Here is a 12,985-nt window from a genome sequence, read left to right on the forward strand (position 1 = left end):
TCATATGTTTTGTTATAGTGACTATAATTCAATTAAAAATCAGACAAATGATAAATCTGTAGGCTAATCCTAAAGATTTTGGATTTTCAACCAGAAAATTTAGACACCATGCCAACAGTCTTATTGCCAAATCGCAATCGTTTTGCCTACTGTTATACTACAACATTTGAGCCAAAGAGCTCAGTATCAACATCTTCATGCTATGAATTCTTACCTATGTTGGAAAAAATTGTTTGTTTTGATTTGGGGGAAGAAAAAAAAATACTCAAATGTGGGCAAAGTTTCACAAGTTCAGTTTCTTGTCGAGTCAGCTTCTGGCTGCCATCTCTGTTTGGATATGACTTTAGCAGAATTTAAAATAATTCATCTTTCTTTCACTTTTTTGGAAATGCCTCAAAAGTGTGTTTCATCATCCTTGTGGCGTCGTCGACATGAATTAAAAGGCCTAACTGAAGTTCGCTATCTGGCACTGACAACTAAGACGAGAGAGAACCAAGATTAGCTTTCTAGCATGGACATTTCTATGAGTGGGTGAACTAGCAATAGATAATTGAGAGACACATGAGCTTGCTAACTAGCAGTAAGAGTGATGAGAGTTACATGTTGTCGTTTGTGATCATGAACAGTTACATGAAAGTAACAGTAAAGGTGATCTTACTCTCAGTAGACCTACTTGAGGGTCACAACTATGACTCAGTTATCCACAGTCACATCAGGAACATGTTCATGGCCGACTGTCCTACTGATTTAAAACCCAAATCTTAGTCAATGATCTAATGGTGAAAATGTGCTTATGAACCAAGTTTGCAGATTAAAGCCTGATTAAGAGCTGGATTAATCATAGTGTTACTCATTTGTTGTGGATCACCAGTCTCCTCTTGGGGAAAGAAATAATGTCTGAACAAATGTATTGAGTCTGGCTTAAATATGATTGGTTCTTGGTTTATATATTATCTTTTATATTTTCTGTTAGCAAATATATTTCAACATCATAGTAGGTACAGTACAAAAACACAATTTAAAAAAAAATGTGGCAAGATTGTTTGCAATAATTATCTATGCAACTCATTTTACAGACTAACACATTTTTTTTTTCAAGCAATAATGAATCTGATGAGCAGAAAAAAACAGGCAGATTCATTATTTCATTAGACAGCATATGTGTATAAAAAGATACTTTGAGATAGTTGACTCTTCTACATTTACAGAAGGTCAATTCAAAAGTAAAGCGACAGCAGTCAGGTCAAAAATCAGTGTAAAACAAATGTAGCTGGTTATTCAATAGCTGACCTGTATGGTTATGATGTCCTGGCATGATGCGTCAACCTTGACCAGCATTTTTATTTGATTCATCAAAGTCATTCACGTTAATATGTTAGTCTCTGTGTAAAACGTTGTCATTCTGATCAAGTAGAGACCGTCCATGTCCTATGTGTCCAGTGCTGCTTGTGCTTTCTGAACAGCAACCTTTAGCATGGTGTTGTCACTGAGCAGCTGTTGGAGAGCAGCTGGGTCCATCTCCAGTAGCATACCTGCATAAATAGATGCATGAGCTTAGGAACACAATATAACTTACATTATATGTATGTATAAATAGAGTCATTTGCCACATCTAAAAAGTCAATACCATGGGAAACATTTGGAGAAAATTCCCAAATGAACAAAAAGATACCTGTAATATCATTTGCATGTAGAGGATCCAGCTCCTCCACCAGTGAGAAGAGCTTCTCTCCCAACTTTTCTGTGTCATCAGTGTCGGACAAGTCGCTTATGTCTGTCTCCTCCACATTCTGCCTGAAGGGAAGCAGCAGGAATGTCATTTTGGTATTGGTTCTATTTTGTTCCTTTATCCTGTATATTTGAATTACAAGTGAGCTGTAAGGTGGATGAATACTTTGTCTTTACATATGTGACGATGCACATAGAGAAGGAATAGGACACAGAAAAAGAAAGGAAAGATTCCCTATGTATGCAAACAAAAAGGTAGATCTTACAAACACTTACTCCTCAAGTGTCTTCAGGGCAGAGTTCACATGCTCCTCCAGCAGCTTTGGATCTGAAAGAAGGTTTAATACAGCCTCTTTGTGCTGCTCCAAAAGCATTCCTGGATGAGCAACAGAAAAATCACATTTAATGAGTCACACCAGTTCAAAAACGTATTTGCATATAATTGATTTAAAAAAGCATGATAATCCACAGCCATGCTGGGAGCAATGTGTGACCGTACTTTGCACAGCAATGCTTTGAGCTCAATGCTAAAATGGTCGCAAGCAACCACACTGAAATAAACAGGTCTAATGCGGATAATGTTTTATATGATAGCACTTCAACATGTGTAAAAAAAAAACAAAAGAAAACAACGACATTAAGAAAAAAAACAGGTTACACTGATTGGAATGTTTTGCCGGTTGCTTGGTTGTAAAATAGAGTATTTCACAGTTTAACATTTTGATCTGATGATGGGGCTAGAGGAAAAGTTAAGGGATCACCAAAGTAATACAAACTTATCAAGAGGGGGGACATACATGTCTCAGCTATATTCATTTAATCCTTCAAATAAAAGGAGATATTCCAACCATAAATATCAAGCTTACTGTGGTGTTAGAAGACAAGTCAGACGATTCCAATGTGGTGGGATCATTATCCACAATTTCCTTACAATCTATCAATTAGTGGAATTATTCTGCAAATGTACATTGTTAAGAAATTAATTTGAACTTGGCAAACAACTGTTAAAAGCACATGCTATTGAAAAGTATACAAATCAGCCATCAGTTGTTTCATACTGTATTTATCTGACTGCATAATAATTAGGAGTGATTTGAAGTTACTGACCTGTGATTTTCTGCGAGTGGCCGGTATTGTAAACATCAACCAGCTCAAACAGCTGCTCCCCCAAAGAGTCAGAGGACGCAGACACATCATCCTCGTCTTTACATGTTAGGTTGCTGCAAACAGGTGTAGACATATTCACAATTCTCAAGAGTTTTTCATTTGAACATATTCAATAGTTTTCCCATTTTTAGGAACGTGACATACACACATACACAAACATCCACTAGCTGTTAGTTTTTCTCACTTAAATATCTGTTTAAGCTCTCACTCAACATTTTTTTAATAACAAGTTACTGTGTAATTTTACATTTACATTATTGTATTTTTTTAAATTAAATGATGTAAATATGTTTGATCTGTTTTTAACTTCTACTTTTATTTTTTATAAGTATATTCCCGTCCCCTGTTTTCTGGAGCTGCTGTAATGCACAAATTTCCCCCACGGGGGATCAATAAAGTTTATCTTCATCTTTATCTTTTAACATACTGCCTCACTTTTCTGCAAAGTAAGCTACAATCTAATAAACTCTACAATTCTACAATTCACTGAGCAGACGCTTTTATCCAAAGCGACGTACATCAGAGAGTAAGTACAACACAAGCAAGGATCTAGAACAAAAAGGGAACAATGTGAGTAAGAGCAAACGATCAGCTTTGAGTCTGATTGGACACACAGGTGCTGACAGGAAGTGACCAGAAACAAAGCACAACATTGAGAGCTCTAATCAGAATAGAAACCATCTTATAAGTCATCGTTATCAAACAAAAACCATCGTCACAACCATCATCATCATCAATGATATGGAGACCATCATCATTAATGAGGTGTAATCCACCACAAATCATGAATGCTCTAAAATCAGACTATTTGGTAGAACTGAGCTCGGGTGTCAGGTGTGGAAACCCTCAGTCCATGGCTGTACCTTGGCTCCTGGTCAAGCTGCAGGGCTCTGAGGGCTTTCTCCACAGCCTTGGTCAGCGTGGCTTCATCCTGCAGCATCCGACTCAGGACAGGACATGGCAGCTCCAGCAACATACCTGGAGACACAGAGACCTCAAGGTTTATGTGGTGAAATGTTGATCATTTTTAATTTAGCCGCCTATGAGAAAACTGCTTCATGCACATCACCTCACCTGTGAGTTTTCCAGCAGTGTCTTTGTGTTTGGGGTAAATCAGAGAATACAGTTTCTCACCAAGTGTCTCCAGATCTTCCTTTTCTGCCATGTTTGACTTCTCACCGTGCACAGACGTCATTACGACACTGTAACTGCGTGATCAAACAGTTTCACATGTTGACTTGAACCTCTTGACTACTTCTTGAGTCACAGCTTCTCATGACATCACATTTTAGTCCACAAAATAATGTGCAAAATGCATGATTAAAAAAAAAAAAAAGAAGGTTTCCAATGCAACGACTGTCTTATAGATTCCGTGCTTGTCCCCTGTATGCACTCATTTAAAAAAAAAAAAACTAAAATAAGACCTAAATATCAAGGGTTATAACAGGTGCAGTTTGGGAACAGATTTTTTTTGACGGCTGCCTGTAAACACGAAGCGCACTTCTATGACGTCACTCTTATACCGATAGCCGCGTCATCGTGTTCCTCCGCTGTGCCTACCGATAACTAGTCCTGCAGAAATAATATTCACCATAACATATAGAGACCCAGAATTAATGAAACTACTTTTTATATAATTTAATTAAGTCTTTTTGGATTTTATTGTGTCAAAACCAAAGTTAACCCGCGACTTAATTAAATAAAACAGTCGGTATCAGGGGCGGAGGGATCTGTGACAGAGCTTCCGTAAAGAGGTTTTTCCGCTCTCGCCATTCCTTTTCCTCCGCTGAAAGGTAACGTGGTCGCCTCGGCAGCTTTTTAGCCCTGCATTAAATTGTATTTTCTCAGTCTTTCTACTCGTGTTAACTCACCGAAAGCAAGACACCGTCGTTGTGTCGATTATTGTGTGCACATATGTGACATTGAAAGTCAGTTAATATCATAATTGAAAGATATATTAGTGAGCACGTCGACCACGCTTAGGCCTCACGTTGCACCCTCCGCTAAGAGCTAACTTTAGCAATCTGCTTCATTGTGACAACACCTCTGTTAAGTAGACGATATTAGTACACATGTCCGAAGTATATTTTTGATTATTGGCGCATGATTGCTTCACTCAAACCGGACTTAGTTTTAAACATGAAATCATTATTATATCGTTAGCAGTAGTTAGATGTGAGGAGCATTTTCCACGCCTGTCATTTGAAAACAGTGGCTGCAACTTCACATCTTATCACTTTTTAAAGTTTTCCTTTAGTCAGTTTAGTCATTGGTGTCAGTAATAATTGATTGTGTTTTGTCCAGGTTCATCATGTCGTCCCATTTGCAGTGGATGGTCATCAGGAACTGCTCCAGCTTCCTCATCAAGAGGAACGGACAGACCTACAGTACTGTGAGTACTTCAGCTGCTGCACCACACCTGTAGTTACACCTGTAGTTACACCTTTAGTTACACCTTTTAGTTCAGTAAAACAATGAGTGTAGGTGGGTTTAATGCATGAAGGTAAAGGTGCTCAGCCGTGAAACTGCTATCAAAAAGGTTTTGCCAAACATTATATATTTATCAGAGGTAAAATAAATAAAGGACACAGAAATTAAGATTTACTTTTATTGATCCCTGCAAGTCATGAACACACACACACACACACACACACACACACACACACACACACACACACACACACACACACAGGCTGAAACATACACACACATGCAGAAACAGGACATGCACTAATGGAGAGAAGCCAGAGTGATGGAGCGGCCCACGGCTGATGGTGCCTTGCTCAGGGGGCACCTCTCCAGCTACCAGACCAACTTCCATATTTGGTCCGCACCGGGACTTGAACCGGCGACCCTCCGGTTCCCACAGTCCCTACAGACTGAGCTACTGCCGGCCACAAAATTGTACCAGAGTTTAAGCATCTTGGCACAGTAATTGACAACAAACTGACGTGGAACACAAAGGCAAGCTGTGCAAAGGCTCAACAGCGCCTCTATTTTTTTTTGGAGGAAACTTAAAAGAAATGTTAATGTTGACAGCGCTATGCTGAAATTATTTTACAAGACTTTTTGTTGAAAGTGTGCTGACCTTTTTGTAGTCGGTGTTGGGGAGGAGCACTGTCCTTGCAAAATAGGAACACACTGGACAAGGTTGTTAAAGTAGGCAGCAAGATAACTGGGAGGCAAATGTACAGCGTTTCTTTCCTGACAGACCGGTACACACTGAATTTAGCCATCAAGATTACAGCTGACCCTCTGCGCCCCCTTTGGTCAGAGTATGAACTCTTGAATTCAGGGGGCGCAGGTACAGAATGCCCAGGATGAGGACTAAAAGAGGCTTTACATCCTTTGTACCGCGCAGTATTCAGCTGCTTAAAAAGAACTGATTATACAGGACGAACTCTGCACTTTATTTAACCTGCTGAATTCCCTCATTGAACCATGTGATGCTTCAGTGTGTTCTTATGTGCTGTCCTGTAAATGTTTGTTAGTATTGTGTTATTTAGCTCTCTGTGCAAGGCAAATTCCCCTAGGGGCCATAAAGGTTTGATTCATTCAAGAACATTTAGACATGTCTTGCTGTTGTAATCAAAATTTCCAGATTTACTGACTCGTACTGCATTATTTTCTACATTGCACTTTGTTTTTTTTTTTGCTTTGAAACTGCAAGTAATACACAATGTATTACTAATTAATACTAGCAGTACTTGCAATTGCCCCTCTGTCTACCAAGATATAATGTAAATCAGGGGTGGGCAACTGGCGGACCCCATCAACCCTCAACGTGGCCCTCAGGTCAATTTTTACAAATCAGTTAATTGGAAACATGAAGAAAAACATGACAAAATCTGCCATGAAATCAAGAAAACCAGAAATATGTCCACAATAATATTTGATCACTGGTTTATGTTCAGTTAAATTTGGGACATTATTGACTGTAATAGTTTTTTGTATCCTACAATTTGGCCCCCTGGCAGTGAGAATTAAATGAACGTTGCCCTTGCTGTGAACGAAGTTGCCCATCCCTGACGTAAATGGTCTTGGTGCGAAATAAAAATGATTCTAATTTGTATTACTTGTGTAGCTTTATTAATTCAGTGTATTTTTTTTTTGTGTGACAGGAGCCCAACAACCTGAAGTCCAGGAACTCTTACCGCTTCAACGGTTTGGTGCACAAGAAGACTGTAGGTGTTAAGCCTGCGGCTGATGGCAAGGGAGTCGTTGTCGTGCTGAAAAAGCGTGCAGGTAATTGAGCCTTTCCTGTGTCTGCAAAACAATTTGTTGTCGTGTGCAAATTCAGAAGTTTATGCAAGGTCTTAATTCTTTTAAATGTCAAAGGTGTTGAGAAGTGAATTACAAGACAGAACTGCGTTTGATTAAGAACAAGCATAACACATTAAAAGGAAAAATAAGCCATTAATTGTAATTTTTAAAATAAATGGCTGCTTTTGTATGCTGTGTTCAAGTACTTCCAATGAGATTTAAGTAGAGTTCCTCATGCTCTCATTTTCAGAAAATGTAGAAATGAACTCAATAGACATCGGAGGTTGACCTTTGTCCTTTTCACTTTGATTTCTAACATGCACAGAGCTGTAAGGACAGGAATAATAATGCATGCCAGTTTTGGTGCTGTTCAGCTCCGCATTTAAGATGGCTATGAAAAGATTGCAATGTAAGGTTGTTAGTTCTTTTTGAATTGTTAAAGCTACTGTCAGATTTAGAATGATGTTCATGTTTTGTTGTTGCACAGGCCAGAACAAACCTGCCACCTCATATGAGAAGATCACCATCAACAAGAACTCTCGCGCCACCCTCAACAGCCTGAGGCACATCATCGGCAAGAACAAGTACAGGAAGGACCTGCGCATGGTGAGCTCCGTCTGAGATTATACACAGCCAAAGAATACCACATGGTGTTATTTTATTTGTAGTTTGTATTTCACAGCTGTATAGAAAATCATTTTGAGTCCTAATTTGTTTTTCCCAGGCTGCCCTGCGTCGTGCCAGCGCCATTCTGAAGAGCCAGAAGCCTGTTGTGGTCAAAAAGAAGCGCACCAGGGCTGCCAAGACCGCATAAACTGATACACATGATACAAAAATAAAATTTTGTTGTTTGGAAAAAAAAATGGCAAATTCTCCTGAGTCATAACTTTCCTGTGGGTTGCATGTGCAGGGTTTAATGAGAAGGATTTTGCAGATGTCTGATAAGTTTGATGCAAGCATTGACGGAATAATTGTAAATAATTCTTCAAATATGTGCAGAAATTAACTCATCTGAAATCAGCCTTAATGTGAGCAATGCATGTCGAACTCAGGGTAATAAAAATTAGAAGTACGTTTTTTTAAATATTGTGGTCCAGTTGAGAAAATTAAATATTTAAGCAGGGATTAATTCTTCCAGCCTTTATTTCCTCGCATGACAAATTAAAAGTTCACTCGGTTAGGTACATTGATAAGCAGTGAGACATCAGTTATGAAAGTAGTGTTTGACAGATATGTATTGAACATCCCACAGTCTGAAAGTAGTCGGCTGTTGGTCGGAATGGGTCACTAATTGTGCATTTAGTTTTACTGACCTATTTTGTCATGACGCTTGCTGAGCACTCAGTTGAAAAAATTCCAGATCCAACCAATCTCTAGACCAGAAGCTTTATAAATAAAATTGAAATATGGGAAATAATTCAGGATACAATGAAAGCAATGCTTGGGTTGATTTTGTTTCTGCCTTAATCTCCTGCGGGTCAAGGATATATTTTTATGCCGCTGCATTTGGGAAAAACCTGCTTTCTGTGCTTTCTGTGCTTTCTGGCTGTCGTCTTGATATGCCTGCTGTATGTCACTCTTCAGAAATGAGCTGTAACAATTGAACACCTGGGGGAAGTTTTTCTGTTTTCTCTTGTCTTTGTACCAAATGAGCACTATTTTTTTAATCCAAATATTTGTTTTTATTTACATAAATCCCAAATCCTGAAAATCCATACACCTGGACTTGTTTACAACTCATCTGTGTGTTAGGGTTAACCCTAACCCCAATTTTAACGAGATTATCCAGAGAAAACCAGGTCTGTGTTGCTTTATCCAGAGTGTCCTTTGATGTGGAAACATCTGATAGATTTTAAAGCAGCCCACTGGCAGCTTTCCACTCATGGCTTTGGAAAGAAATAAACTAGTGTCACCTCCCCTTGACTTTAAGCTGATAAAGTATTCTGCAGCAATCATTTCTGCAGGGAAGCACATCCCTCTCTCATGGGATCGGGACGTTTACCTCTGAGAGGGATCATTGCCTGCTCTGTGAGGATGTGATAGCGGCTGTGCTCAGCAGTTCGCTATGAGAGGACTTAGGCCGGTGCTTTTCTTTGTGCCCCTGCTGCTGCTGGTGCTGCAGAGTCGAAGCTTTGAACTACAGGATACAATCCATGCTCTGATAGAGGAGAACATCCACCTTCATGACCAGCTGGAGAACCTCACCCAGGCCCTCAGGGAACTCAAACGGATGCTATTACATCACTCCAATGGTACTCCAAAGTCCTCTTTACCTCTTACAAATACAGATATGCGTCAAAACGTAACATGTAAAAGTAAGCTAAAGCTAAAAATGAACACTTCTGAAATGTAAAGGTCCAAAATATAAACGTACATGGGTTCAGCAGTGAAAACAGTGATTCTGTGTAAGGTTTGAATCATCTAGATTTACTAAAAGTTCTATTTTATGATGTAAAATAATTGACAGTTAAATAAGAATTTCACACATTTTTATGTATGAAATATCCTGTAAAATATCCAAGCACTCATGACATTGAAAAAAAAAACACAATTTACTCTTATTCTCTTGTTATGAGTTGCACAGCTTCAGCACTGCTTTAATGTGATGCTAAGTTGAATTTCACATCACAAATTGCTTTCTGTTTATGGATAAACCCTTGAATTCAAAAGATAAAAGCATAATATGACATTACTATCTGTTTGCAAAGAATCGAATCTCCAGAAGCAGGATATGTATTATCTTTCCTCTACTGCAGTGTGGGATGACATGATATACGGCAGATTAGTGTTATGAAACATCTGGTTTTTCAATGTGTGACCCCTGAGGTTACAACAGCTGTTTTCTCTCCTTTCATTTCTGTCCCCAAACTCTCATTTCCTGTTAGTGTCTTTCCTCTTAATCCTTGTAGTTCTGCCTTCAGTCAGTCATGTGATCATGTGGCGTCTTCTGTTTTGTTGTTCGACCTCAATCCGCCTTCACATGCATGAAAATAAAGGAAACTTTTTGGGGTCCACAACCATATAAAACTTCTCCCACTAGCTGTAGGCTTATGTAATTGATGTTGTTGCTACAGCAACTATCAAAAATGTAAACATTACATTTGGTAAATTTCAGAATATTACCCCAAAACTGAAATTTTCACAGAATTTTGAACATTATCCCCCTGAACTAATGTGATAGATAAAAAGTAAATCCCACTGGTGGAAACATCAAAACTTTGTAAAAGTAAATTACACTCTGTAAACATTTTTTTGACTAATAAATTCATATTTGACACTACTTTAAAAAAATCTCTTATCGCCACAAAGGTAACTGCCTCAATTTAAGAGTTACTTCTTCTGTCCTCGTAGATTCACATGATCATGGCGTCCTCACCGGGGGGGATAAGACAGTGACTTAAACATGCTCTGACTAACTATCCCGCAGAAGCTATATTCTATATTTTCATGTAATATTCATCCTAAACAAGATATTGCAGTCAGTTTGTATATCTGTATGTTGGCAATTTCCTTTTTTTTTTAATTGCTGACGAAAGATTTTTGTAGAAAAACAAATAGATAATAGTGTCAGCACATACAACCTAAAAATAACTGCCACACATAAGATAAGATAATACACAAAGACAAGTAGATACAAATAAAACATGAGGTATATAAAGCAGAAAAGGTGCAGGACATTGGTGACAAGTGGTGATTTAAAGTGACTTGGGTGTGATTAATGGCAGCATGATTAAAGTCACAACTGATATGAAAATCCATTGATGCATAAACGTAAAAGGTCCAGCTGTAGGTGAACTAAATTGACTGAATACAGCACCGTGTTGGCAGAAAGTGTGCTGCAAAGTTGGCTGTTGTAACTTGCTGTGTTAACTAAAACAAAGAGGCAGTGATGTGTTATCAGATGTAGACAGCAGTGTAAGCCAGTGGTTCACCACTACTGAGCGCCCACAGGACCAAAACTTACCACAAAATTGTAATTGTTCTCATAGATAAATCCAAACATAATAAGCACTTCTTACCCGAAGACTTAATGGTTTTATCATGATCTTAGTTAATATGTGTAAACCTATTTTTGACAACCTCGATGCAGACACAGCTGTTTAGCAAACAAAGAGTTGTGCAGAAAACTCTGTTTCATATGAAAGGATATGAGGACAATTCTGTTAGTGAATCATATTTATTTCTTATTGAATATTACATTTATTCATATTTCAAAGACTTTTATCTTGACATTGTCAATCTGTGTGTTTCCTACAGACCAGGATCACCATGAACATCGAGAACATCACGATGAAGACGTTCAGCACCTGTGGGACGAGTGGTCACAACATGGTGAGTATTCTGGCATCGGGACTAAAACTGTTTTTTGTTTTTTTTTATATCATAGAGGTCAGGAAGCAAATTCATTGGATTGCAAGTTTGTGGCACAGCAGCACATAGCATCCAGTAGCATTGATTCTTTGAGCATGTAGGCTGCAGAATCACCAGAGGGATAATCAGCTGTTTGGTCAATTCCAGTTTGCTGCAAAGTAAGCCTTCTAGCTGTTTTAATAGTTGATGCACACACAGCAAGGGGGTTAAATGCTAATTGCAGGAGAATGAATTGACAATATGATTGTCTTTTTTGTTGTTGTTGCAGGCATCAGTGCAGAAACTCATCTCCTCTTGGAACATGCCTTCTGTGAACACGACCTGCACGGCTCAGCTGCTCCCCTCCATGATGAGACAACCATCCTGCTGCTGATGTTACCCTGCCTCACCCTGCTGCTGCTCATCAGCTATCTGTAGGCTACATTAGCCTGGTGAAGAGCTGAAGAGCTCTTTAGCTGCTGCCGCAAACTGCACTTTGTTATTCAAAGCAATGGTACAGCGGGTTTTGATGTGGTTTGCAGAGTTCAGCTGCTGCCCTGGCTCTTCCTGTTCAGAGTGATTATTGAGTGGACAGGATTGGATGAGTTGACCTATCTGCAATCTGTGCAGGGCTAATCACATCTGGGGAATTTAGTGAACTGGAATAGAGCGTGTGGATGCTGGCGTGCAGCACAGAGGAGGCAGAGTAGACCTGATGACACGTCGGAGCATGCTTCGTGTGGCCAGGTGAATATGTATTCTCAGGAACCAATTTTGTTGCTATGATAGTAATGAAAAAGGAAATTAATTAAATAATCACGTTTGGCGACTTGGTTTAAAATGTACCTTTCTACACATTTTAATATTAACAAATCAGCACTGCCATTTACACTGTTGTGTAACATTTGCCAAGTCTTGAGGCTCTGAGCTGTAAATATGTATAAAACATGTGAAATAAAAATATGTTGCGCGAGTCTTAAATAGCTGTTTATTCAAATTCTGTCGTGCTAACTTTGACCAGTTGAATGAAAAGTTCATATTAAACACACATCAAAAAAAAAAGTTTATCTCATGAAGCTTGTTAACGTGTTCGGCTTACATTTTTAAACACATTAACAGCAAATACAGGGCAACTTCAGCACTGAGGAAAATTGCTGTTCTTTGTCCTGCAGCAAATAGCTGAGCGATAATCAACCTTTGCTTTGCTTTGCGCTGGTCTCATACCAACTCCTGAGGGAGACATCCGGCTCTTCAGCTGCTTTACAGTCTAAATTCTGCTCAGCAGGTAGACAAAAAGAAAACAGAAAACAAAACAATGAGGTAAAAGGCGCTCAAACTGTCTGTGAAGCTGAGGAAATATTTAGAGCTAGATGGTATCAGCTGGTTTTTTTTTTCTACTACTAGTTGTTCCTTTGAAATGTCTCGTAACATCCAGTGTTCAGTTCAAGATATTGAGAGGTGCAACGTAAACCTTTCA

At 38.8% G+C, this 12,985-nt stretch overlaps 2 protein-coding genes across 2 annotated transcripts; one reads left to right on the forward strand and one right to left on the reverse strand.

The window, feature by feature from the left end:
- Positions 1-926: 926 nt before the first annotated feature.
- Positions 927-4,401, reverse strand: LOC109998490 (uncharacterized). Its single transcript, XM_020653362.3, has 6 exons — positions 3,970-4,401; positions 3,759-3,873; positions 2,836-2,948; positions 2,005-2,104; positions 1,673-1,794; positions 927-1,532 (listed from the first exon to the last, which is right to left on the reverse strand). Exons 1-6 carry the CDS (start codon positions 4,088-4,090, stop codon positions 1,429-1,431), a joined length of 675 nt encoding a protein of 224 aa, XP_020509018.2. The 5' UTR covers positions 4,091-4,401; the 3' UTR covers positions 927-1,428.
- A 730-nt stretch (positions 4,402-5,131) lies between these two features.
- rpl28 (ribosomal protein L28) lies at positions 5,132-7,981 on the forward strand. The gene is made up of 4 exons (XM_020653333.3): positions 5,132-5,287; positions 7,017-7,140; positions 7,646-7,764; positions 7,883-7,981. Exons 1-4 carry the CDS (start codon positions 5,207-5,209, stop codon positions 7,970-7,972), a joined length of 414 nt encoding a protein of 137 aa, XP_020508989.1. The 5' UTR covers positions 5,132-5,206; the 3' UTR covers positions 7,973-7,981.
- Positions 7,982-12,985: the final 5,004 nt, after the last annotated feature.

This window comes from Labrus bergylta, chromosome 17, assembly GCF_963930695.1.
Source record: "Labrus bergylta chromosome 17, fLabBer1.1, whole genome shotgun sequence".
Lineage (NCBI taxonomy): Eukaryota > Metazoa > Chordata > Actinopteri > Labriformes > Labridae > Labrus > Labrus bergylta.